The 27835-nt window shown below is 40.7% G+C and overlaps 2 protein-coding genes across 7 annotated transcripts in view; one reads left to right on the forward strand and one right to left on the reverse strand.

Moving 5' to 3' along the window:
• LOC126393809 (ceramide transfer protein-like) lies at positions 1-25637 on the forward strand. Of its 4 annotated transcripts, XM_050050166.1 has the most exons (19): positions 11-117; positions 546-702; positions 910-1044; positions 3415-3531; positions 12594-12701; positions 14216-14354; positions 14884-14970; positions 15110-15267; positions 17497-17589; positions 17734-17820; positions 17939-18031; positions 19494-19571; positions 20367-20462; positions 21724-21856; positions 21952-22022; positions 22134-22262; positions 22539-22668; positions 23628-23763; positions 23928-25637. In XM_050050166.1, exons 2-18 carry the CDS (start codon positions 613-615, stop codon positions 23753-23755), a joined length of 1872 nt encoding a protein of 623 aa, XP_049906123.1. In that variant the 5' UTR covers positions 11-117; positions 546-612; the 3' UTR covers positions 23756-23763; positions 23928-25637. The 4 variants fall into 4 exon arrangements, with proteins under 4 accessions (XP_049906124.1, XP_049906125.1, XP_049906126.1 ...); XM_050050167.1 differs by having other exon boundaries at positions 1-702; positions 14887-14970; XM_050050168.1 differs by lacking the exon at positions 19494-19571 and having other exon boundaries at positions 3-702.
• The window catches only part of pip5k1bb (phosphatidylinositol-4-phosphate 5-kinase, type I, beta b), a 50666-nt gene continuing 47127 nt past the window's right edge, over positions 24297-27835 (reverse strand). For all 3 annotated transcript variants that reach the window (XM_050050171.1, XM_050050170.1, XM_050050172.1), the window contains exon 15: positions 24297-27824. In XM_050050171.1, coding sequence (XP_049906128.1) covers positions 27822-27824 — 3 coding nt within the window. In that variant the 3' untranslated portion in view covers positions 24297-27821. The remainder of the gene's footprint in view (positions 27825-27835) is intronic.

A 27835-nucleotide genomic window follows, 5' to 3' on the forward strand; every position in this document is an offset into this window, starting at 1 on the left:
CTCCTCCCCCAGACCTGAATGAAGCCAAGCTAGTCAGCCCTCCGCTATTGCTAACTAAACTGCGGAACTACAGCAGCGACACAGACCGTCTCTCGTCATTCCTGTCTTGAAGTTGAGGTACAGCGTTAACACGAAGGCCTGCCTTATCTATTACTCCTTTGAGGACCGCATTGACCGCAGCTAAGATAGCTAACGAGCGCAGTCATAAGTTGCTAGTTAAGTTTGCATTAGCTAGTTGCGTCGTTTGACAGCTAACGCTAACTAGCTAGTCTCATTGGTATTCGACGTCAGTTTCAAAACAAAGCCCGCAAAAATCGAGAAGTTGAGACTCAGCTGTCACCTCCAGGATAGCTCCCAACTAAACAAGCTAGCTAGTTTTGAGTCTGTCCACCGACTGAAGATAAATTACGCTTTTCAGCTGATGTGTGATACACTCCGTTAATGCCTAATTAACGGTATTTCCCTGACGTTAAAGCTAAGTTGAAGAAGCTGTCAGCAGGTTTGGCTGTGACGCGTTTGAACTTGTAACTAACTTAATCCTGCAGCTAGCGGGACGAGACGTGGTCCTGTGGATAAAATCAGGTTCAAGTTATCTGTGAAGCTTGGATTTAAATGTCCGAAAAGAGTTCATCGTCCGGCTCGGATGAGGATGTGGACCCAGAATCTGGACAGCCTGTGGAGCTCGGAGGCGTTTTAAGCAAGGTAATGTCATGTGAACCAGTTTGACTGTTACAGTGTTTTACTCCACAGACACAACTTCTTCTTTAGGTGTTTCAATCACACACTACTTATCTGTAAAAGCCTGGTTAGCATTACTAATAAGCTGCTGAAATAATCCCTGCACACAGAGGATCTGTTGCCTGCATAGCTCAGCTAACTGTTTGTCTTGTACTTCTTGTGTGTTTACAGTGGACAAATTACATACACGGATGGCAGGACCGATGGGTCGTGTTGAAAAACAATACTTTGAGCTACTACAAGTCGGAGGATGAACGGGAGTACGGCTGCAGGGGGTCTCTGTGCCTCAGCAAGGCTGTCATCACAGTAAGTATTTACTATGGTATGAAGAGTCTTGTTGCACACAGAAAGCAGAATGGGCTGAGCACCTGTCCAACATTTCAGGGAATAAGGGCTCATAAGATGGGCGACTATGAAAGGCCTCATTTTCTGCATGAGTGCTCTTGGAGTAGGGTTACCTCTCTAGCAGGTTTCAGTGTTTTGATCCCGTCTTTCCCTGTCATTAGCATGGAGTTGAACTTTAATTCCTTCAGTCTATGTTCCACAAAGATAGAAAGGTAAACATTAACTAGTAATGAAGCTGTTATTAAGATTGCAGGTAGGGTAAAGACCTGTGTGTTAGCAGACCAAGGCATTCTTGCTCCAGCAGTCATTTGAGAACACTCTCATACCTCTTCCTCCTTGCCAATTATTGCATTGGCTACATAAAATGTGTGTTCTCTACTGTTAAAATGTAAACTTCGATCTCACACCGAAGACCTGTATTGTCCTGATGCGGGCCTCCTGTTGGTGAGATAAGTCAAAATCCCACACCCTGGTTAAATATTCACTGATCTCTCTGAGCATACCGCAACCAAGTACAGAGGCCAAACAAATGGTTTTACTGTGATTTGTGCAATAGGATTATATGACTCTAAACTGGATTAAAACCACAACATGAAAGTTTAGAGTTAGTTTCCTCTAGTGAAAGTGGTCCTCTGAGTAAGCATTATGTTCTACTGTTTCTGCAGACTGAATAAAACTCCACAAGAGTGTGTTGTAATAATGTTATAGTAGACTACGTAAGAGTGTTTATTTACACATGCTCACTAATAATTTGAGTAGCGTGACCCATACAGTCACGTCTTACTGCCTCTCCCCTCTTGTAAAATATCCAAAGCCAATTCTGTCTACGGAGACTGTGGTATGAGGACTCAGGAATGCAGGAACAAGCCTCTGCTTTTCTTCTTGCCTAATATCTGTCTGTTATACACTGCGTAGCTGCAGACGCTCCAGACTGTCCTCATACGGAAGCAAAATATATTTGCAGACACACAAGTTGAAAGGCATTTAATAGAGGAAAAAAAGCTTGAGTCTTCGATGTCTCTTGTGAGGCGGTTATAAGCGTTGCTATTGCTGTTAACCTCCTCTTTCCTAACACTGACGATGCCACAGTCTTATACACAGAAAATAGCCAGTGCAGCAAGGATATTCAGTAGTGCTTACGTAAGGGGAAGGAGATTGTTCCAGGCAGAATGAAAGAGGTATAAACTGGGTTGTAAAGCAGAGGTTTATGGGCCGTGTCTGATACAGCACAGTAAGATAGACTGGATTACTCTAACCAGTAATGGCATCATGGCTGGATGCACTTGAGGTTACCATTGCACCCCTCCTTGTAGTGAAATTTAGAAACTGGAGGGCATTTGTGATGTTACACCTGTCTCTGAGGGGAAACTTTTGCTCTGAGGTTGTCTGTGACTGTAATAGAAAGCATTTACAGGTCAGAGAAAACCACTCACCCCTGTCAGCTTTCCTCATATGCAACTCATGAAATGTAATATTAGTGTAAAGTCTAAAGACAGTGTTGCATAAAGTTATTCAGACTGACAGTCCCTGCTCAGAGTTGGAGTGTATGTTGCTCTTGTCCGTGACAGCGAGTAAACCAGCACATGAGCGTCATTCAGCAAATCTAATTAAACTTGGACAACATGAGGTTATGTCAGCTGACAGAGCAGCTGTAGTCTTGGTTCTGCTCGGGATAAAAATGGGAAAGAGACTCAAGCCCTATTTCTTACAAGGTACGTTTTGCTGAACAGGTCTCTCCTCAGCTGAGTGCAGTGGTCAAATTCCAATCTCAGAGGAAATGGGAATTCTTTGGTGCACGTGCTTGAGTGCCTAAGGCGGTCAGTGGTTGGAGCTGGGTGGGGTGCATTGTAGAACGGAGGAGTGAAATAGTTGAAAGATTTGGCCTAATACTAGAAGGAAAAGTTATGATGACCCGGGTTCAGGCGGAGGCATGCTGAAAGAGTATCTGTTTTTTTTTTTTAGTTTTTTTTTTAATACAGCTCTGCTGCGGTCATTTAGGGTTGTGCTTGTAGACATAAGACATCAGTTTCTAATTAAAATTCCTGTTTATTGTGTGGCAGAGGCTTTTCTGTGACTGATGGAATCCATGTGTGTCCAGAATGTGTCATCGCTAGTCAGCCAGTGTCATAAACAGACTGTAGAGGCATTATAGTGGGATTTTTTTTGCTGATTCCGCAGTGATTTTATTGAACTAGGGGAAAATGTTACACTGAAGTTTTTGTATTGTTTTTATTTAAGTACAGATACTTGGTTGTGGAAACAGTATTTCCTCACATGTCACATGTATTCTGCCTAATAACTATTCATGAGCCCTGTCCTCTCTCTTTGCAGCCTCATGAGTTTGACGAGTGTCGTTTTGACATCAGCGTTAACGACAGTGTTTGGTACCTCAGGGCTGAAGATCCAGAGCACAGACTCCAGTGGATTGAGTCGATAGAGCTGCACAAGGTGAGTGGAATGGGGTTTCTCTTTCTCTTTTTCGCTGGCTTCTTTTTACACCATGGTTTGTTTGTCATACCAACAGTCTTGTGATAGTTATTCAGGAGAAATTTGCCGATCGCAAGCCACTCAGCTGCATAACCCTGATAGATAGATTAATACTACAGATGCTCAGTGTCACTGAATCCAGTCCCTGTTGTGCATAGGGATTTTTTAATTTGTGTGGTGTTTGTCAAAAATCAGAACAGATTTTCTCATGCCATATTGTGTCAGTTCCTTAGGTTATAATGAATATTTGATTCTCTTTTTGCTCACCCAACTTGCTGAAAACATTGCTTTGCTGCATTATTCACATTTTTTCAGGTATTTAGGTTCAATTTCGGGTCAGTGTTTTTCAGAACAGACAGGGAGTTATCTGTTTTGTTCAGTGAGCTGGGTGTGGCAGGACAGGGATTCCGACACACACACACACACACACACACACACACACACAGCCCTTCATCCTGGGAATGTGAGGAATCTGTGGAGTGAGGTGTTGAGGTGGGGGTATCCCCTGTTATCAGATACCCGGCAGCTGCTCACTCTGCAGTGACATCAAGTTAACATAGACTTACATAAAGTATGTTAAGCACATTAGATATGTCGTCATGGCACAACAGAAGTGCTGTGCCACGTATAATCTCATGATCTATCCAAAATGAGCTGATACAGCTAGTTATACTGGTTTAGTTTGCATTAGTAGCCTCTAAATATCTTATCTTACTATATAATGACGAAAACTCTGTCTGTCTGTGGGTGTGTGTGTGGGTGTGTCTGTTCCATGTTTTTCTCTTCACTGACTTAGTCAATCCATGTGAAATTTGGCACAGTGGTAGAGGGTCATGGGAGGATGAGAATGAAGCATATTACATCAATTGGTCAAAGGGGGGCGCTATAGCAACTGATTGAAATTGCAAACTTTGAATGGGCATATCTCATGCCCCGTATGTCGTAGAGACATGAAACTTTGCAGAGAGATGCCTCAAGAACCCATAACTTCCGGTTATATAGATTTCTGCCATTTTGAATTTTTTGAAAAACACTTACAATCTATCTCTTCCTGGGAAGTTTGACCGATCTGCATGAAACTCGGTGAACATAATCTAGGGACCAATATCTAAAGTTCCCTCTTGGCAAAAGTTGGAAAACTTACTATAACTGAGCTTCTATAAGGCAATGACTTTAACTATCTGCCTTTCAATGTGCTACCTCAACTACTAATGTACAGTTTTAGCCCACTAACTATCCCACTATTGGCAATGTTACTACTGTACTTCCAATAAATCAATCGTACTGTCAAATTCACAGAAACTCTGTCTGAATACATTGCTCTTCTTAATGGGTTCAGTTGACTATTTAATCTGCAATTTCCTATGACCTGTATCCCAAACACACACCATGTGAAACTGTACGTGGGCAACTGTGCACTCAATGGGTATGGACTAGTTGTAATAGTTATCCATTTGCTTAGTTTTATTTTGTTTTTATTGATTTGCTTGTACAGAGTTGAAAATACTCTACAGACAGTACATGAGCTTGGGTAATAGCAATCAGTGTGTTCGTACTGTGACATTTGGTGATTTACTTTATTTTGTGTAATCTGAGTCTTCAGGTGAAATGTGTGTGAGGGATTAAGAGACAAAAAGGGCTTTGTATTGGCAAGAATCTGGCGACAGGATGCGTATCATGATACAGGAGTTATGGTTCAGTATTTTGCAATATGCTGCGATACAGTAAGCAAGGTGGCATATTACAATTGTCTAATTTTAGGAAAACTGTCATAGTATAAAGAGAATGCCTCCATATGCATAAAATCTTTATGCAATATACATTTTTTTCAGCAATTGTTTAAAGTATGTCTAATGTTAAGCAAAATTAGTTCCTTGTATTACTAATTAGATATCCAGTGCTGCACTACTTGACTTTTAAAATGTCACTAGTATCAGGTGATATACATTGGCGTATGCAGCTAATTGGCTGTGGCAATGTCTGGTGTCCTTATTCGCAGATGCCTGGGAAGCGCATGTATAATAATGTATGGCTTTCCAACAAAAAGTATAATGCATGGCTCCAGAGAGAGGCAGACTAGCCAGGCTAAATCGAGGCTCTGCACCAAAATGTGAGAGGTTTTTGTGCGGAGCATAATAGTGGCCAAATGTAGTAGAAGAAACTAAGTGTGCGTACCTCTCCACATTTGGAATTGCACCCAACTTCAGATTGCTTGTCAGAGAGGTGTCCAGGCAGACTATATTAAATTAAAGAAAGTGATGGGAATGGGTGAAAATATTACAGAAAAGCTATGGAAGAGTTTTGAAAATTCATCTGTAAAAATGTGTGCTCAAATAATATGTATTGTGTAATTACATCATTTGTCTTGCTTGTGTTTGCCATATGCAAACACTGTAGTTAAGAGAGACCACTGTAAATGTACCACCTGTGAAAAAAGAATCACTATCCTGTGAATTCTCTTCAGGGCTCCGTCTCCACTAAAATGTTGCTGTGCATGGTTTTGTGAGTGCTACATGGTGTTGGTAATTGAGTGTGAGCAGCCACAGGTCCATTAACAACAGTGTGAGAGTATTTCAGGGTTATGTCTGGATTGTGACCTACAATAACCTCAGTAAGCTTAATGTAGCGCTGCATGCAGCATTGTTGTACAGTAGGTGAGTGTGTCTGCACTGCTCCCAACTGGACAAAGAGGGACTTACATTCAGTGTTTACTACTTGGCATACTGGTTTTAATCTTAGTGTCAACAGGGCATGAAACACAGCATAGTTACCTCAGGATAGCCTCACTTTTCTGCGACTTTGTTTAAATACTCACATCCTGTTCTGCAAATATTGACATTTTATTTGTCTCGTTCTTTTTTTATTCTATCTATTTTATTTTCTCTTTCTCTTTCTTCCATTCCCAGTGCTGAAAATATGACAATTAAAAAAAACAAGACATAGTACAGTAAAACACACACATGCAAATACATATAAAGCTATTTAAAATAATGTATTTTCAAATTCTAATCTGTGTTTGTTCCTAGTATTAGAATCTAAAGCTTAAACATTTAGCTTATGTTGGCATCTACTAGTGAGGCTCTAGACGGTTACTTCAGATACAAACTGTGCAATATCAAAACCCATCAGCTAATCGGTCTGACGACGATAAGCCTCTGGAGGTGAGAGCCAATATTTTGGGCTGATCCGATGTAGCCAGCAGATATCCGTGTCAAGACTTCCTCTTCCGTGTGTCAGTCATTTTAGTTAATCTCTATAAACAGATATCTACATATAGATAAACTTTTTTAAAAAAAAAGCTAATATAAGGCTAACTTGTCAACAGACATAGCCGATGGATTCCGAAATTGCATATTGTCCAGTTCAGTCTACGTCTCCATAAGGACTGTTTGCCGATCAAACATGATTGATCATTGCCGCTCAGACTACAAATGGAAGCCAGAACATTTCCGATAACTAAATCTTGTCTCGTCACCCACAGAATCTGTCTATAGAGATGACAAATTGTTTGATAATTAACTTTTTATAATTACTTTTTAAGGGATATATTTGTTGTGCCATGTCATACACTCATACTTTGCTAGAGTTGGGTTTATATCAGTGCCTAACAACTGTAATTGTGCTTCAATTATGGTCTGGCCACCTTCCAACCCCCTATTCTAAGCCCAGGTCCCTCAGGTCAGCTGACCTGGGGCTCTTGGCTGTCCCAAGCTCCAGACTTCAGCTCAGGGGTGATCGTGCCTTTGCTGTGTCTGCCCCCAAATTGTAGAACACCATCCCCCTCCAAATCAGATCTGCCCCCACCATTGACTCTTTTGAGTCAAGGCTCAAAACGTACTTTTATTCATTAGCATTTGAGTCCCGCTGATGTAGTTTTCTCTGATGTATGTGTGAGCCGTGTACCTGACAGTTATGTTGCCTGTCATGTATGTGTTTTTAGCATTTTATTCCTTCTGCACAGTACTTTGGTAAGCATGAGTTGTTTTTAAATGTGCTTTAATAAAATAAATTTGAGTTTAGTTAATATGGGTAAAACAGGTGGTCATTACATCTTTTAAATGCCTCATATCAGGCACTTTGCAAAGCCGCACCACCACCATTTGCATATCTGTATTACCAAATTAGGCTTTTATTGTGCGGCATAAAAAAACTGTTTTTGTGCAAGTTCATCTGTGTTTTTATGTGTGGGTGTATTTGTGTTGGTGGTGGAAAAAGTTGTGCTAAGTGTAGGGAAGTTAAGTGCAGCTCTTGATGAATAATGCATTTTTTTTTTTAATCGCCTGTTCTCACAGCAACAAAAATCAAGAGGGACACATAAAACTCTTGATCATACTGAGAAGACTGTTCCATTCGGTCAGATTCAGAGGGGTGATAGTGGAGGGACCGGGGAAGTCCCCCTGGTATTTATTTGTAGTTTTTCCACCACTTCATTAGCCACAAGTAAAGCAGAAGATCCAGATAAATGTCGTTCCTTGCCTCCCACTCTCTGCCTCTCCCTCTCTTTCTCTCTCTTTTCTCTATCTGTCTCTCTGTCTTTCTCCGTCACCTCTCTCTCCTCTTTCACCCACCCATTTGGTACTTTAGTGGTTTATCACACAAACAGCTCCGGACAGCCCTCGTCTCTCTCTCTCTCTCTCTCTCTCTCTCTCTCTCTCTCTCTCTCTCTCTCTCTCTCTCTCTCTCTCTCTCTCTCTCTGTCTCTCTCTCTGTCTCTGTCTCTGTCTCTGTCTCTCTCTAATGCATATATGCATGCACCTTTCATTTCTACCCCTCTCTCGCTCTGTCTCTTATATGCAAACACACACAGTCACACTTGCTTGCTCAGTGATGGATGCTGGACATAAAGATGGACAAGATGAAAAGGTTTCACATATCAGGGTGTGTGGTCTGTTGATATATGTACGCAGCAAGAGTAGAGTGCATGTTCGTGTGTGCCTTTGAGTCCATGCGTGTGCCTGCGGAAGATCTGTCTGCTCTGCCGTGAGATTTCAAGACTCGTCCTCATTGGCTCAGCCTGTCTCTTCTGCTTCACGGAGCAGCTAGTGTCTGCCACTCCTCTGACTGCTACGGAGAAAATGACTTTTTTCCTCTTCTCCCCTTTCCCTCTTTTATAGCTGCTTTCTTTTACTTGATGAGCTAAGCTGAGCCCGTATGGCTTTTCTTCATCGCCTCCTCCTCTTCCCTTTTGTTCCTCAGTGAGGTGTGTCCAGAGAAACGGGAATACTGGATTTAAGCGTCTGAATTGTCAGAGCAGTGGGAGTGTTGAGGGAGCATCTGGGCCATGTTGGGGCCAGCAAACCGCCGGGACTGCAGCAGTGTCCTGCTCTGCCTTGGGTGTTGGAATGGCCGAATGGTGGGCTTATAGCATGTTGGCATGCTGCTTGCTTACTATCACTCATCACTGAAGTCTTCAATAAGTATGCCAGTGTTGTGATATGAATGAAAAACATGGCCCATCTTTGCCTTCCTCCATGCATTGCATTATTGACTATTTTCTATTTGCATGCATGTAGTTTTTTTTACATTAGTTGCACTGATGGGCTGGAGAACTGAACTGCATTGTAAGAAATCACTATTTTTTTTTAAATTATTTATTCAGAAATTAAGCTTATGCTGCATGGCTATGTCCTGCACTATCAACATTTTTAATGACAGGTATTTTACCCAAACAGCATTATGCTCAGATGTGCAGAAGCACTCAGTGGTTGCTATGGTCACTTACTGTACACTCATCTCATTACCATCACAAAGCCGTGGGTACAAGATGCCATTTCATGTGTTGTGTATGAGTGGGTGTTTAATTTGCATGGCTGTGTCATGCAGCTGAGCAGGTGCATAAAGATGGCAGGCACAGATTGGTCCTCATGTTTCATCAGTGCATTGCTTTGCCTCCTGCTCAACACCCAAATTAGCAATACATTGATAATGATTTTAGTAACCAGTGCAACATCTCAGTCTGAAGAGATAACCTATAGCAAATCAGATCCTTTCGTGATAGTGATGTAAGACCAACTTTTAGTCCGTTACACTTCTTGTCAAATATTTATTTAGCCAGGCAACTAACCAACTGTCATTCACAACTATTGAAACGTAGGCTGCATTTTTGTGAAGGGCTTTATATGATGTAGCAGGAAACGTAGCTAATAATTACACTCAGGATGATATGGTTTAAATTAGGGTTGGGCAATATGTTGATATTATATTGATATTGTGATATGAGACTAGATATCATCTTAGATTTTGGATATTATGGTATGCTTAGTGTTGTTTTTTTCCTTGTTTTAAAGGCTGCATCATAGTAAAGTGATGTAATTTCCCCAAATTAACAGACTGTTGTAGCTGTTCTGTCATTTACCTTTACCCGCTTAATCATTATAGCCACATTACTGAGGAGTATTAATCAAAATTCTCATTGTGTAAATAGTTCAGGATTTCCTACACATTTATTTATTTGTGATGGCCCACCACAATTAAAACACGTGGTGCCACATTTTGATTTTCTATTTTTGGAGCTGGACCATTCATTAGGTGCGCTGTTAGAATATATCAACCATTACAGTTATTCATTGCTCCTGATCCACTGGTACTCAGTGCAAGTGAAACTCAAGTTTGCTTTCACTCACGACCAGCTTTTTCTCTCATCCATCGGTCTGATCGCTCAGAAACTTTGCTAGTGCTACATTCATTGACCTGCAAAAACCTCTGAATTGAGAGAGTGGACACAGACTGATATACAAGGACACATAGGCAGGAAAAAAACTACCGTCACACATATATTCTAATTCTGTGGAAAACTGTATAATGCAAAAGTGCCAATAGTCAACCCCACAATATTTTCACAATAACAATAACAAGGTATTTGGTCAAAAATGTGGTGACTGTTGGCATTAAAGCATTAATATTTATTGAGCCATCAGGGGTGAAGCTGAGGCACTTTGCAATCACTTGACTTACATCTCAAATAAAAAATATAGTTGCACACCTGGCGTACAGCTCTGCCACTCAGAGTTGCTTTACTGTTTGAGGTTGGAAAATGGAAAATGTATTATTTAAAAAAAACAAAAAATCCAGCCTGACCCAAAGCAGCATGTTGTTTTTAAAACTGACATCTTAACACTTTGACTCAAGACTTAAAGTGTATGGCAAATGTCTACATCCTGATTCCAAAAAAGTTGGGACACTCTTTAAAACGTAATTTAAACCAAAATGTAATGATTTGCAAATGTGTTTAGACCTATATTCACTTGAATACAGCACAAAGACGAGATATTTCATGTTCAGACTGATAAACGTTATTGTTTTTTGTAAATGCACACTGAACCTAATGCCTGCAACATGTTACAAAAAAGCTGGGGCATGTTTGACACTGTGATACATCACCTTTTCTGCTAACAACACTGAGTGTTTGGGAACAGACGACACGAATTGTTGAAGCTTTGAAAGTAAAAATACGATCTCAGTTGCTCAACAGTCCTGGGTTTCCATTGTCAGATTTTGCACTTTATAATGCACCACACAGTTAAGTGTCTCACATCTTTTGGAATCAGGGTTGCAAACGTATGAATTGTGAATTCTGTAATGCTCAATTATTTGTGAGACTGGTTCAGGTCATTTTTAGGGCTGGACCTTATTGTTGTATTATTGAATATCATTGAATTGTACAATGCTCATGGTTTATTGTTCATGGCGTATTTGTGTGTTGAGTATGAATTAGATGTTTTAAAAATGTGATTGCATTTCATACATTATCTGATTACTTTTAACTAAGTAAAAGCTTAAATGTATCGCTTTAAAATTAAATTTACAGCAATCATGAGATTGAATGAATGTAAACCTACCTTTAACAGCAAAAATCCAGACTTTATATTCTTTCGACCTGGTGTTAAACAGTTAACCACTCAGCTCACTATCTTTTCACCAGTATTCAATGTCAAATCTCTCAGTCCGTCACACTGTTAAGTGTTGTGAGATGCTCTTGCAGAGGAATGTATGTTTTTCTCTCTTAATCAAGTATGCCACCTGACTTCCTCCTCAGTTTGCTCGCTGTTCTCAAGACCTCTGCATGCCAGTTAGTAAACACAAATAGCTTACAGTGCCATTTTAATTTGATAACCAAGAGGAAAGGTAAACTCATGACTAAACCTCAGCAAATAAATTTAGACTCATAAAACACACCACAAATTACTGTTTGTACTACTGGTTGAGTATGAATTTACAGGACTCTAACACTGGGCTGTGAATTTGCTCTCTCTCTCTCTCTCTCTCTCTCTCTCTCTCTCTCTCTCTCTCTCTCTCTCGATCTCTCGATAGATAGATAGATAGATAGATAGATAGATAGATAGATAGATAGATAGATAGATAGATATAATGTAGTGATAACAGTTAACAGCTGCATGTGGGACAAATAAGAATATTTTGCTGTGGTGGGGTTGGCTGGGTGTGCATGCACATACGCTACGTATAATAAAATTCTGTCACTTTGCTGAGTTGACAGTCCCAGGCATCGCCCAGTCATAAGTTGGCTATTTAATGGAACAAATGCAGTCACAGCCACTCCCTCCCTCACTAATGCCAGGTCATACAGTAGATCTGTTTCATAAGGCCCTGTGAAACAGTACTCTGTATTTCCTAATCAGTACAACAGTATTTTGGGATACAGAGTGATTTGTTGCCACTGTTCCTCAACCACCTAGTATCAGGTCTGCTGGCTCTGTTGATGCATGTGTCTTTTTGTCAGCTCCAGTCCCTACAGCGGACTGTTTGTCTGTGTAGGTGTAGGCCGTGCTCGGGTCGAGCTCAGCATTACTCAGTGCTGCTGACTACTAGAAATGATCTCCCCCTCTCTCTCTGTCTTGTTTTTTTATGAGCTGCAGACTTTCCTATTATATTGCAGATTGTTTAATGTGTATTGTGCACACACTGACCTTTTGTTCCTTCTGTTTTCCTTCTCCTTTCTTTACTTTCTTTTCATCCTCCCCTCATTTTGTCTCTTTCCGCCGTCTATCCCTCCCTCTGGATTTCAGGCCGAGTCTGGCTATGGTTCAGAAACCAGTCTCAGGCGTCATGGTTCCATGTTGTCTCTCACCTCAGCAGCCAGTGCCTTGTCCGCCACGTCCACATCCTCCTTCAAGGTAAAAACATGATCACGAGAGAGTTTGAAGATGTTTAGTGCTATCAGATCATCTCAAATTTTCAGGCTTCATCCACACTAATATGTTTTCATTTTAAAACAGTGATATAAAATGGAATAGATCCTTTACACATGACAGTACTCACATAAAATTATTAGAGTATTCCCGAAAAAAATCTAAAGTAACAATAGCAATGTAAATTGGCCAACAACAAAAAAGTTGTGTGGTTGAAATTCATTTATTAAACAACCAGGCTTCAATTAGTCTGTTAAGCCATGAATTCAAAGCACATTTTCAGTCGCTGACGTTGCATAGGTTAGACACAGCACTGAAGGACCATCTCCTCCCGTTCAGTTTAATGTCTGCCCAGTTGGCACGAGCTAACACAGCAGCGACGGCTAACATCTGACACTGAGCCATTAAGTGGTCCCAACAAACTCATACAGAAACTGAAACAGCTCGACTCTGTCATTAAACCTGTTTATAACTGTTAGGTAACGTTAGCAGTGTTATGCTAACAGTTAGCCCCATCACTTTGTGTTGGGATTGACCCTCACCGATTGTTCCCCAGTGCGTAGTTCACACTCCTGCAGCAGTAGCTAGTCTCATAATAAACAAAGAGAGGGCAACAGTGCAGCAGGGAAGCGCTGTTGCTGTCTTCTCTGAGAGAAGCAATACATTGCACACAGTTCTACGTTGAAATAAGATGTTACCCATTCTACCCAATAGTAAAACAATAGTAAAAAAAAATATAGAAAAGGTCATGTTCACATGTGGGAGGTTGAGTGTGGATTACTCTGTGATGTCCAAATCATGCCCATCCGTAATGCTAACAGGCCTGAAAAAGGCATATCACATAACAGTTCACGTAGACTGGGCATGCACATGCTGTTGTGAACAGGAAGTAGATTGTGTCCCCTGTGTTTTTTTTAGTTGCAGAAAATACTGCAGAGGATGGCCAGCAATAGTAAAAAGATTTCTTTGCTTGGACTGACAGCAAGGAGAAACTGTATATGCAGTGGAAAACTTAGATTGGGAGTTATTGCAAAGTAAATATGATAAAGACCCAATCAGGTAGCGAATGTGAGTGTCTGCGTCCTTATTTTCAGAAATCTCTGTTTCCAGGCATCAAGCCTAAAATGCAAAAGCTTGGAGTCTCAGTTTTTAGGGGTTGGAATACGCCGGATTAGTGTGGATGCTCGGCATAAACTTAGGAAAAGTTATGTGTTTTAAAATGAAAACATATTTTCACTGGCGTGGATGTGCACTCAGTCTTACAGTATTTCCTTTAATACATATATAAAGTTTGGTCAAAGGCACTAAAGCACTTTCTGAAAATACCAACTGAAGATCGAGATCTGTTGTAATACTTACTGTACTTTTATCAGTTGTTAAAATGTCAAGGATTTTGCATTTATTATTAATGATGGCTGTGTGGTTAAAACAAAAACAGAACTTACTGTCTCCTGACAGCTCTTGATTGCATCTCTTTACTTCTGTTTCTTTCTGCTCAGAAGGGGCACAGGTTGCGTGAGAAACTAGCAGAAATGGAAACCTTCCGGGACATACTGTGCAGACAAGTGGACACCCTGCAGAAATACTTTGACTCCTGTGCTGACGTTGTCTCCAAAGATGAATTTCACAGAGACAGAGGTAAGGTGTGGCACAAACAACACTATTACACAACACTATTATGGAGCTTGTATTATGTGTTTAAAATGCTTTTTAATTAGTTTTAATTGGTCCAGTTTACCCCCCCCAAAAAAACTGATATAGAGAGCAGTGTGAACACAGCAAAAGGAACTAGTTTTGATGCTTACTGGCCAATGGAAGAATTTATAGATGGGGCTGTATTTGGTCCAAGCAGTCAGAGAGTTGGAGGAGAGTATTTGGTAAGAGTCATTAAGAAAGGAAACAAAAATCAATATCCACTTACAGGGCACTTTGTGGGTTGTTTAATCTCTGAGTCAGAACCTTTCTGCACTCTTCAAAATCACTTTCATACTGAACTTGCTCTCATGAATGTCAAACAAACATGTAGTTTCATCTGAATTATGCGCTTTTTCCAGAAATTTAGTGTTACATCTTTAACTACTGAAGAATTATGAAAAAGTAGCAACCCTGGAGGAGCAAAAATACCTGTTGTATGGGTTTTAAAATGTTGCTGTTTCTTTCTTACCAGTAGTAGAGGAGGACGAAGATGACTTTCCCAACACTACAAGGCCTGATGGTGAATGTAATCACAACAACAATGGGAGCAAAGAGAAATGTGAGTTTAGCTGCAGATACAGAATGTTCATTGCTTTCAATGACTGATTCGCTTTATTGTGAAAAGCCAGAAAATCTTTTTCTTAGCAAGTAACAAAGCAGCTATCACACTCTTGTTTCTTTGTTTCTGTCCGTGCCAGTGTTCCCACCCGCCAGTCCCAAAGGTATGAATGGAATAGACTTCAAAGGGGAGGCCATCACCTTCAAGGCCACTACAGCAGGAATCCTCTCCACCTTGTCCCACTGCATCGAACTGATGGTCAAACGAGAGGACAGCTGGCAGAAGAGACTTGACAAGGTACAGTCGTGCACTCTGCACACATTGATTAAAATAAATGTCACTCACAGTGTGCTAAATGTCATGTGAATAATAGGCAGTTTCCTGAGTGTTAGCAGCCACTGCTGTGTGGAGGTGTCGCAGACTGAGGAGCTAATTGCTACCTTTCGTTGCCTTTAAGGAGCTGGTCTTCCATATTAATTTTGATGGTAACGTTACTTAGAAAAATGCACACCATTATTTTTTTAAATGCTAGAAGGTGATTGAGGAGTTAAATCTGATACTGATTTGCATGTTAAGTACAGTAGCTGTATTAAATAAATAGTGTGTGAATAAACAGGTTAAACAAGCTTCGATCTCTTAGGATGTAGTTCACATCTGCTTTTATTAGTCCTTATCCCAAACTCTCCCCTGGTTATAGAATATCTGATATTATTAGTAGAAATGGAATATAAGATTATATAAATATGTTTTCTTAAGTGTAGAATGACCTGAAAACAAGCCCAACTGCAGTTAGCAGGACCGCAGTTAAACTGATTTGTAACATGTAATTGAGATTCTGTTAATGCGATGTCTTTTCCTTGTCAAAAATGTTTTCAGAAACAAATTTCAGCTTACCTTTTAACTGCAATTCGAGATCGTTTGTTACCAGCCAACCGCCATATTGTGTCCTGGGGAAAAACAGACAAGCTTGCACCCACCAGCAGGCGTTTATTTTTCGGGTGCAGTGCGCTCTGATAGTTGTAGGTTTTCTCCCTATTGAACACAAGGTGTGCCACAGCCCTTTTTTGTTTGCTCTGGTCATGCAGCACTAATTTCAAAAGTATTTGCACCCTTGTACTGTAGCATGGTTTTATGAGAGGACCGTCCCAGCAATGAAATACTTCCTTAATGGCTAAAGCTCAGTGATTCAAAATAATCAACATGCTTACTAGCAGCACAAATGCACCTGTTGCCCATAATGAGCTTAAACACTTTTGTTATTTGAGCTATTTTTTCATCTGAGTGGTTGGAGTTCCCATAACACTCTTCCATTCATTGATTCTGCTTTGACTAGAGGCCGGCCTGTGTCTTTAAAGGTGCGCTCTAGAGCTCTTCATGCTTACATCCTGATCAACGCGGCCAGTGTTGTCAAACCAGTTTTTTTTTTCCTGTGTGTAAAGGCATGCTGCCCAACCCTAAAACACTGAAAAGCTGGGAAGTGCTTTCAGTTAGTTAGCCTGCTCGAGTGAAACTACCTCAATCCTATCAGTGTTTGGTTATGTGTGTGTGTGAAGTTTAGCTGCTGATGTGGAGTAGGGAAATAGAAGTAGTTCAGAACACACGCTCCCAAAGGAACACAACACGCCTGCTCAGACTCGTACAGAGAGTGAATTAGAAAATGACTGCTAAGACTTCATGGTGCAGTTTGTGGAAGCCTTCGCTACAAAGGAGGACAGAGCAGCTCAAATACCAGACACAGAGATGGATACCTCTACAGACATGTAGTCTCCTCTTTAAAGTAAGTTTCTATCTGTCTGTCGGTATGTTGGCTACACGCAGCTGACAACAGGATCACCCTCTGTTTATTTTGTGCCAAGTGTTATACGTCCACACCTTCCTGTGTACGCTTTGTTTGGTTTCATAGTCTTGCTCTGTCTGGCTTTCCTCCTGTTAAGTATTTTTGAGAAAACACTATTGTTTTAGCTTCTTCTTATTGCTGTGTGAATAAACTGTGTCTGGACTGTGACAAGTTTCTCATGCAGAGTTGAGCTGTTTCAGTCTACATAGTAAATGTTATTGTTTTATAATTAATTTGCTGTCTTTGTAGAGTTTCATAGCCTTTAAGTAATAAATGGTGAAAACAGTAGATAATCCACTCTCAGTAGTTCTTCACTGTATTGCTGTAGCCTGTTGTTTCTAGCCTCTGGCAGGGATCGAGACATTAGGTAAAACCTGTTTGAGAGCGCACACAGCTGAATGATGTGGTAGGTTTGCCCGGTTGTTTGTGACATGCAGACCTCTCTTTTCTTCCCCTTTCTTGCAACTCTTTACTGAAACCTGATGAAAGGAGCATTGTGACTGAGGCAGTGATGTTTTCCTGCTCTGTAACGCTGAATTCCTGTTGTTCGTTGTCTAAATGAGGAGGATCAGCAGATCTATTTTAAACACAGCACAGATGTTTTCATGGGCGTTACATGCTGTCACGGTTATTTATTGTTTAATACAACTGCACCAACAGCTCTTGTTTCTCTCTCTCTTCGTGTTTAGGAGCTGGAGAAGAGGAGGAGGGTAGAAGATGCCTACAAGTCAGCTGTGAATGAACTGAAGAAAAAGTCACACTACGGAGGCCCAGACTACGAGGCAAGATGAAAATGAATTAATTAGAAACAGCCGCACAAGCCAAAGCAGTCCCATGTCTCCCAGCATGTGCATTTTTATCATTCTGCTTCTTTGTCGGGGCTGTTCTCGCAGTATTCTTATATTGCTGACATTTGCTCTTCACAGGAGGGGCCCAACAGTCTGATCAATGAGGACGAGTTCTTCGATGCAGTGGAAGCTGCGCTGGACAGACAGGACAAGATAGAAGAGCAGGTGTGATGAAGATCATTGTAAAACACAGTTTTAACATTACGCTCAGGGATGCTGCCTGTCTCTGTGGTATCTTCTTCATCTTCTCTCTCTAACTAAACTCTAACTCTCTGTTCCTCAGTGCCAGTCAGAGAAGGTCAGGATACCTCGATTAACTCCGGTTCCTCCAGGAGACGTCTACTCCACCATCGGCACATACCGGTTTGCCGCCAAGGTGCTTAACACATTTATTATTTTCTCTTAAATGTATACAGCATTTCTAGAGTATCTCGCTTCAGAATCGTGATGTATTTCGAGTAACATGACATAGGCAGGCTGAACATACAAGTTTATGGGCGGGATATAACATTGAGCAGAATTTGATTTGATCGTTGAAAAGCTGAAAATACAGTGGTTCAGAGTTGGATGCTGGCCTCCATTCATTCGTAGAGGACGACCCGCCAAAGCTCATCGTATGCTTTATGTTTTAGCTGAAGTAGTCCACTGTAAAATGCCTTGCACATAATCCGGAGCTGTCACAGACAACACTTTCCCTAAAATAGCCAGCGAGCTTATAACTAGAGATGTTCCGATACCAATTACGATACTTGAACTTGCGTATTGGCCAATACTGAGTACTGAGTTGATACAATTGCGTTAAAAAAATTACAAAGCGGTATAGTACTAACCTTGTATTGATGTGAAATGATTGCTATCATTGTTGTATGGTTACGGCTAACATTACACTAATTCATGGAAATAAATTCTTCTTTTCGGCTCTAGAACAGAAATTGTCAGTTGCTACTCAGCACAACTCTTTGTGTGAGCTACTGTTTTACAGCAGCAGAGAAGAATTGATTAACTAACGTTTTATCCTGGTGTGAATCTACCTTAAAGTTTATTCATAGAGTAGGTAGTATCAGATCTCCACACTCCTGATACCTTATCCGGCATTTGTAACAGTATCGGAGGCTTTTCTGATACTGATATTGGTATGAGCACAACTCAACCTGTAACCACTGTATTCAGGTGAAACGGAGCAAGGTCTGAGTTGACTAACACCCAAAGACACACTGATGATTCATGCTGTTGGTAGCTTGCTAAGTTTGTGGCTAAGAGTTGCAGGTCGATTGGTGGGTGGATGTCATGATATTATTGGCTGAAACTGGCTGGTACAAACTTAAGTAAGCACATGTCATATTTAGTTTAACAGGAAGAAAGCATGATTGGATTTTGATATAAGCATCTAGAGTGCCCCAGGAATGAGTCCTAATGAGAAAAACATCATCCCTGAAGCACTCTGGTGTTAAGCAAGGGCACAGTATGACTCAAGATGTAATCTACAAGGGTTTAAAGGGCGCTTTTCATTTCATCTAGACTTAAATGCTACCGGTTGCTGCTTTTTGCAATATCTCATTGCTGTCTGAAGCTTGGTCAGCTTACCACCATTGTGTCATGTCTATAAACTCTGCAACTGCAGCTTATGTGCTTCTTACAATGTGTCCATACTTCAACTTTATCTGTTCATACAGCAAATCAGTTTGTGCATATTGCAATAATTCAAAGCTTATGTAACATCTTCATATGAAATGCTACTTGGGCAGGTTGTAGTTGCGGCCTCTGGACTGCTGCAGGCTGCCTCTCTCTGTTTTGTTCCTTATTCTTTTCTGTTTCGATCTTCCTCCTCTGCTGTATAGCCCCATAGCCATTCTTCTTCCCTGTCCTCCGTTGAGCTAGTCAGTGCCTCAGACGACATTCACAGATTCAGCGCTCAGGTACTGTATTTGGTCAGCAGCGAGCCCCTGTATCTGCAGGGGGATGCAAACACCTGCTGCTTTCCACCGCAGTCAGAGCGAGCATGAGCAGAGAGCATGAGAATGTCTTCTAACCAGTCTCTCCAGGATTTCACAAATGTTTCTTTTGCTTTGGGCAGCATGTTACAGTGGGTTTTTAAAGTCTTTATGATATTATGTAATGCACTAGAACAAAGAAAACCTGACTGGACAAAATTGAAATTGCTGGAGTGACTGAAAGTTTTCTGACAGTTGTCATCATACCACTGATAAGAAAAATGTCAGTCCATTGCTGCATGACTGGATTCAAGTTAAAGCTCTTAATTTCTGCCGCCTCCTTTGCTCACATCACTCTGTCCCCCACAGCATGAGCAGGCACGACTCCAGACTGGCTATGCACTGTGTTGTTGATGCATTGTTCGGTTGTTGAATAACACCCCCAAGCAGGATCAAGTGTTATATACATATTTGGTTCCAGCTCAATGGCTAATGTATTTGCTTAAGGAATTCTTAAGATTCTTAAAGAGAAATAGTTTTTAATGTTTGCCTGATGTTATCAAAACCTCTGAAATAAAATACCAGCACAGGTGCTTGAGGTGCTGATTGCTCAAGACTATATAAATCATTAAACTTGAGCATAGCATCCCTAATAGAGTTTCTTCTTCTTCTCCCCAAACTGTGTCCTGTTTCAAAGCATGTCCTCAAATAGGCAGGTAAAGAACAGTGGAAAAACTCTCTCTGACATGTGAATTCAATCAATACCTGTCGGTCTCTTAGGTGGAGGAGATGGTGCAGAATCATATGACTTACTCTCTTCAGGATGTGGGTGGAGATGCCAACTGGCAGCTTGTAATAGAAGAAGGAGAGATGAAGGTGAGTACAGAGGAGAGAAGCTGCATATGAATCATTTCCCTCGATTCCTAGCTCTGAATATTTAAGTCTTGTTCACTTTTTCAAAGGTGCTGTGGTCGGAAGTGAAAGTGGCGATAATGAATTTATCAGCTAGTGGAGAGGAAGTGAAATATTTAAAGTAAAGATATTCTTGCCAGACAAAAAATGAATTTATATAATCAATATAATCAGTACTTTATTCATTCTTATTCTCATTTTTATTATTGTTAGTAACACTATGAAAATAATAATTACACTGTCTTTAGTTTTCAAACTGAAAAATCAGCTCAAGATTTATTAGTCAGTGGTAGAGTTAAAGGAATACTTCACCCACAAAATGACCATTTGTATTTTAATTACTTACCCCATGTTACGTTAAATTTGAAGAAGATGATTTTTTTCCTTGCATTCTTGATGAAAAGTAAAGGTGAACCGCGTTTAACAATAGCTAAACTATATCAAAACATTAGTTTACAAACCCTCCAACAACTCATGCAGTGTAATCTAAGTCTCAATTATCAGTCCTACGTTCAGTGCTTCCTAAACACATGCATTTTTGCGATAAATCTTATAATATAAAACACTTCCACCCACGAGTAGCATGCCATCATTATGCCTCAGGATGCTACTCGACCGTGAAAATGCATGTGTTTGGGAAGTACTGAGCATACGGCTGGATAAATGAGATTTGGATTATACTGCATGAGTTGTGTGAGAGTTTGGAAATGGCTGTTTTGATATAGTTTTGCTGTCCGATGCTTTGACTTCAGTCGATTAAGTATGTTTGCCATTTTTGGATTCTCCGTTCACTGTGGAGGCATGCGGGAATAGCAAAGTTTTCTTCATAACTTCAAGGTAACGCGGTGAGTGATTGACCTACACATGATTGCAAATGGTCATTTTTTTTTGGGTGAAGGATTCCTTTAAGAGGATCCTTCAAGATATGACTTGTAGTCAGGCTGCAAATATGTTTATAGTAACGATATTACTTCCAATGTGTTTAGTTCTCTCACAATTTCATATTACTTCTTGGTCTAGAACTCTTGTTCAATTATGCAATCTTTGCTTTTATCTTTTTCTTTTTCTGTATGATTGTTGTTATTTAATATGAGCGATATCTTCAGAAGCCACTTTTGGCTTCTAACCTCTCCTTAATTTTCTTTTTTCCTGTTTTTTCAATACATGTATGTGCAAATAAATAAACTGAACTAAACCGTGTCACGCTCTGCCCTTTGTGTAACAGGTGTATAGGAGAGAAGTAGAGGAGAACGGTATTGTGCTCGACCCCCTCAAAGCTACACATTCTGTGAAGGGGGTCACAGGACATGAGGTCTGCCACTACTTCTGGGACACAGCTGTCCGAATGGACTGGGAGAGTAAGTTCACTGTTTCAGAACTCACCATAACATGAACACTGTGTGACTGTGCCTGTGTTAGATATCATGAACTGACTGAACTCTTCATCCCTCAGCCACCATTGAAAATTTCAACGTTGTGGAAACGCTCTCCGACAATGCCGTCATTGTTTACCAAACGCACAAGGTAAATTGACTACTTGGCGGTTTAGATGTTTCTGGAACATGTTGCACTTTTTATCAGTTTTATTCTGCAGCCTTTTTGATTGCTAACTGAATGCCTTTGGTTGTGTTTCAGAGAGTGTGGCCAGCCTCTCAGAGAGACGTGCTCTATCTATCAGCCATCAGGAAGATATTGGCAACAAATGAAAATGACCCTGACACATGGCTGGTCTGCAACTTCTCTGTGGACCACGACAATGCCCTTGTAAGATTACAACAGTACACCTGTTAATATCATGCAATGGAATGATCAGGCATCCAAGCACTGTGATTAGATTTGAAATACATTTGATTACTTCAGCATGTAATTACAAACATCCCTTAGTCAAACAATACTTTGTTTTGTGGCTCTTTTCATGGGTAAATTTATAAAAAGAATAGTTTCACACTTCTTAACACCAGTCACTCTTTCAATTTAGCTTCAGTGAGATCGGTGCCAGCTTTGACATTGATTTTACTTACATTTTTGTTTTGCCTTCAGCCCACAAACAGGTGTGTTCGTGCCAAAATCAATGTCGCTATGATCTGTCAAACGCTGGTCAGCCCACCAGAGGGAGATAAAGAGATCAGCAGAGACAACATCCTTTGTAAGATCACCTACGTTGCCAATGGTGAGTGCCTCTCCAGCCTAATAAGGATTTGATCTCAGTGCATATGCCTCTGGCAAGATCAACAGCCAACAGAACAACGCCTCTCTATCATCATCGATCTGTCAACATCCAACCTACTGTAAATGCCAGAGGGAAGTGTTAAGCTGCCTAACCCTTCATCAGTTCGGGTCATATTGTTATTTGTTGCCAACAGACAGTCTGTAATTAAAGTCACCAAGTTATCTATCTGATATCCATGGCTAATGCATCTGTTAAATGGTAAAGATAGATTGTGTTTGTGAGTGATAGCCTGAGGTCCCATCAGCCTAAATAAATACGGCTTCAATGTTTACTTGAGTCAGCCCGCATGAATGTAGCTGGGTGGGTGTTTTGTTGACTTAGTGAAATGTGAGCAGCTGTTTTAACCAGCGAGAAATAGCTGCAGGTCACAAAGGGGCCTGAAAGAAAACAAGCAGATATTTATCCATTGTAGCTGTGAAAACTGTAATGCTGTCAGAAAACTACCCCCAGCTGGCTTCTCTTTTCTTTTGTTGTTTTTTTTTTTTTTAATAATTATTATTATTGAGTGCCACACATTGGGTTACTGCGTTGCTATTGTTTGTGCTGCACCTTCTGCTGATTGGTCTTTGTTTAGCTGGTAGCGAGCACTGAAGGGAGACAGTCTGCATGCTTGTGTCTTTGAAATGTCAGCCCAGACATGCACAGCGTCTCCCCCTCCCCTGACTTCCTGTAGACGGGTTTATTGTGACATAAAGCAGTGCTGCAGAAGGAATCCTGAGCCGGTTTATTGTTAGAGGAGCCAGGCAGGTCATGGGAGTTTATTTGAAACAATAAAATGTGCATTGTCCTCACCACTAGAGGGCTCCATAGACCTCTGTCCATACAGCATCTGTACACTGAGGATTTATGACTAATTATGACTAAGAGCTTCCTGATAATTTCCCTCTCTGTGGCTGCAGTAAACCCAGGCGGCTGGGCTCCAGCGTCAGTCCTCAGAGCCGTGGCCAAGAGAGAGTATCCCAAGTTCCTCAAACGCTTCACCTCCTACGTGCAGGAGAAAACTGCTGGGAAGCCTATCCTCTTCTGAGCACAGAGGTAACCAGGAAGCCATCTTGTTTCACAACTGAGAGAGCAGCTACACTGATAATATTCATTTCTCTATTACTGGATGGGATGGGATCAGATGTACAGAGCCTGTTAATATTTCAGTTCAGTTTTGTTAACATCTCTGGGCTTTTTCATCTTCTCTTTACTGACAGGTCCGTGGAGGGTTTCCCACCGAAGAGACTACATTGTTCAGCGTTGAACCGGCTCTGAATGACTACATGACCCATCCACCTGTCAGTCAGAATGTGTTTTCAGCCTCCTACGTGCAGGACACCTTATCATCCAGGACGTCCCCCCCCAGGGCACCTGCTTGTAGAAAAGACTGGTTTTACGGCTTTAATCCATCAGTAGTTGTCACCCCAGCCACGTCATCATGGCGTAACACCATCTGTTGGTCATGGGTACACATGTATGTAAAATTCAAGAGTTTCCTAAGTGGTTTTTTGAAATGTTGTTACCAATTATTTGCTTTGTTTTTGTAAATTGTTTTGTACATTTCTTATGATTACATACTTCTTGACTTTTTTTTTTTTTTTTGGGTTCGCTTTAATCACTAGTATTACAGCTACTTGTTTTGCTGCTGCTAAAGTAACTACCATGAGAGAGGAAAGTAGACATAGACAGGATAGAAAGCATTGATGAGGTGTGGTACAGTTTCTCCTCTTTATTGCCTTCTCCTGTCCCTCTGGTGATGACTCTCTTTGTAGTTTGATGGGGGGCCAGAGCCTAAAGCTTTGAAATCTTTATATTTCTAGGGACACAATGTATTGTACAGAGAAAACAGAATAAGTTTTCAGTTAGTTTACTATTGTGAGAAATGTGAATTGACTGTTAAATGCTTGAATTTGATGACAGCAGTGGGCCAAGGAAACCTGAAGTGGGAGATAAAGAGCATTTGCTAAGTCTTTAAAGTCATGTTGGACAATATTTTTGACACGGTTGAAGTGATAATCAATAATTGGATATCAGAGATGTAGTTGACTGTGGTCTATAGATGCTAAGCTGCGGCCTGTTGTCAGTGTGTATCTGTCTTTAACCTCCATGTAATGTATGGTTTCTGATAGATATTTGCAAACGGCCAGCCATAGCGTCTGATGTACAGATTCCTCTCTTTCATTGAGAGACGAGTGGATACATTTTGTACACCCTGGGTTGTTTTTCACCGTTTTCAGCCCCTGATGAGGCAGAAAAAAATCTGTCTGTGCATTCTTAAGGGTCAGGTTTGTAAATTAGTACCGCTGCTATTGTGCAGGATACGGTAAAGTTGTAAAATGTTGAGTAGGATATCAGCTACACCCTAGACTCTTAGTCATACTCTAACATTACATTTCACACGCCACACTACAGTGCAGTGGCCTCCTGCCCTTTGACTGATAAACTACCCCCAGAATGCCTTAGACACCAGGAGGAACCCTAAAAAAATCCTGGTTATCTTTACTGTACAGCCACCAGATGTGCATTTATCAACACTGAAATGAAGTGGGGGTGGAGGAAAGGGTCAGCATTTCACATCATCTTACCTCAAGATTTAAATTTACTCTAGGTTGTGTTAGATGCCATCAAAAGTTGGGAGTTTTGCAATCAGTAGATCTGCACGGTGGAACAGTCACTGTCAGATTTTTTTGGGGGTCTAAGGGGTCGGAGGTTAGGAAGGATCTGGATAATTGTTTTGCTGATAATTACAAAAGCTAGATCTATGAGCAGTGTCAGCTTAAGAATGCATTTAGTGTTTTTAATTTTGATATCTTGTCAGTAATCTACACACTTTGTATATTTCTAAGTTGTACATCAGAAGTGTTATTATTTGCACTAAATGTAATGCAATTTGACAATGTTCTGTAAATTAAAATTGTTACACGATAGACGCAAGTGTGGTCTACTGTTTAAGTGGCACTGCTGTGAAGGTGAGGATTATTTCATCTTCTAAAGAGATCAATACATGGACAGACTTTTATTGAAATCTGAAACATTGGCACCCCTTCCCATGGAACATACTTGGAGACTACTATTACCATCTTTAAAAGGCTGTGGAGCGTTCATTTCAATGCTAGACAAGCTAGACATGCTAAGGCAACCATTAGCATCAAGCATGTCGGCATAGCTTATCAGAGAGGGGAACAAATGACACTCTAAATTAAAGCTAAATTTAAGCGAGGCAACAACTGCCATAGCCATTTTTAAAGGGGTCCCTTGAACTCTCACCTCAAGATATCTAGATGAAAATGAGTTCTCTGGGTACCCATGAGTCTCCTCATTGTTCCCTTACAATCAGTGTCCTTCAAATTAAAGCTGTGTCTTTTTCCTCTTTGGGAAAAGGTCGACCAGCCTCTCTGAAGAACGATGAATCGCCTAAAATGTATAGACGCATCACACATTCGTACAGGATTGTGGTGGAACTCAAAATGTTAACTGTACTCAAATAAGTCTATGCATATCAGATAATTAGTAATAACAGTTAAACAATATTGATCAGTATCAATTGACATAGTTTTCAACTGGCCTATGTACTTGAACAACATAACACAACTCCTGGAATTCAGTTACGGCTTTTGTTTCTGTGTGCCACACCAAGACTTTCCATGGCCCCATCTTGCCACCCTTATGAAATATTCCTGAGGGTGCCACTGCCCTAGATGATGCGTACACACAGCCATAATATGCAAAGATGAAGAACTTTTCTAGAAGTTAAAGTAGCTGAACAGAGTCATTGAATTTTAGCAGTTTATTTATAGGAGTCTCTTCTAAATATAAATATGCATTGTCTTTACATTCAGCGATTTAAAGTATTTTTTTCAGCAAATGGTAAAATATTGAGATTTACATAATAAATTATGGTCTCAACCGACGCGTGATCGTGGATTTCAACATTTATAGTTGGATATGGTCTTGATGAAGAGGTATCGGACAGCTTCTAAGCATAGGATGCATGTCTCATAACTATTTGAAGAGGACACACTTATTCAGTATCAAAGGATATCCTGAGTAAAAGCATCTTCAGTCATGACGCAAACCTCACAAAACTATTAGCTCCACATCAAAAAGTGATCTACAATGTTCCTTCGCTGTCTCTGTACATGTAGTATCAATGACTTACAGAGGTGTGCACTTGTAGAGTAAAAAGAGGAAGAAAAAAAAGAAAAGTGCATATTCACATATCCAAATCTGTGCTCATGTCAGGTCGCCCACCCACCTAAGCAACGTCTTCAGAGGAAAAATATTTCTTACAGTTATCATAACCAATGTCAAAAGTGCCTTTTGATCAAGAGAGAGCGCGCCGGCTCTCCGTTCTGTGATTCATCCAAGATCCAGTAACTGTCTTTTCTCACTTCACTTTACAGCAGCTTGTCGCCAGGCTTTAGGTTCCTGTCAGTCAGGACAGCGTAAATAGCAGCCCGGTTAGGATTAGGTGGCCACTTAAGCCACGTCACAGTCTGTGTTCGGCCTCGGGAGCTTCAGAATCCATCATGTCTGCTCATGTGAGTCTTTTCTCATCCGTGTCGTCTGTGGCTACAAGCTGGCTCGTGTCCTTTGTGTGACATCGTCGCGTCCCTGTTGATCAGGGACAAAGACGCCACCACAAATTCACTGTAAACATTTCTCTTCTTATCAGCAAAGGCTCTTTCATTTCTTTCTGGTCAGCAGAAAAAAACATTTAAAGAAATGTATCTACCCTCTCCTCGTGTATATATAGTAAATATTTCGGTCTCTGTGTAGGCCATGAAAACATTATACATATATAAAACTTAATGGCACTGCGTTGACGCATGCTCTAAAAAGCAACACTCAGTTCAGCCTGATGTCCGTCACATTACATGATATATGTCACGTGGTTCCTGCAGATGTCCTTCACTGTGACTGTTGGTGTCTTCTTTTAGTCCGTCAACCGGTGGAGAATCTCAGTCTGTTTATGTGTTGGCAATACAAGTGGCAACATGGATCTAGCAGCACTGGAAGTGGAGTCAAAGGCCAGTGTGGCCAGTCCAATGGAGTGCGGCGATTGTCGTATGATTGGCAGGAGGAAATGAAGGTTGTAAAGCTGCTTTTTTTCACTGTCAGGAAG

The sequence above is a fragment of the Epinephelus moara genome, chromosome 8, assembly GCF_006386435.1.
Source record: "Epinephelus moara isolate mb chromosome 8, YSFRI_EMoa_1.0, whole genome shotgun sequence".
NCBI classification, from domain to species: Eukaryota; Metazoa; Chordata; class Actinopteri; order Perciformes; family Serranidae; genus Epinephelus; species Epinephelus moara.

Bases quoted from the DNA above. Each gene is read 5' to 3' on its own strand.
- LOC126393809 (XM_050050166.1), top strand. From the start codon at position 613: ATGTCCGAAAAGAGTTCATCGTCCGGCTCGGATGAGGATGTGGACCCA. The intron at 1,045-3,414 runs GTAAGTATTTAC...CTCTCTTTGCAG, and splicing joins TCAGCAAGGCTGTCATCACA to CCTCATGAGTTTGACGAGTG. The intron at 14,355-14,883 runs GTAAGGTGTGGC...CTTTCTTACCAG, and splicing joins TGAATTTCACAGAGACAGAG to TAGTAGAGGAGGACGAAGAT.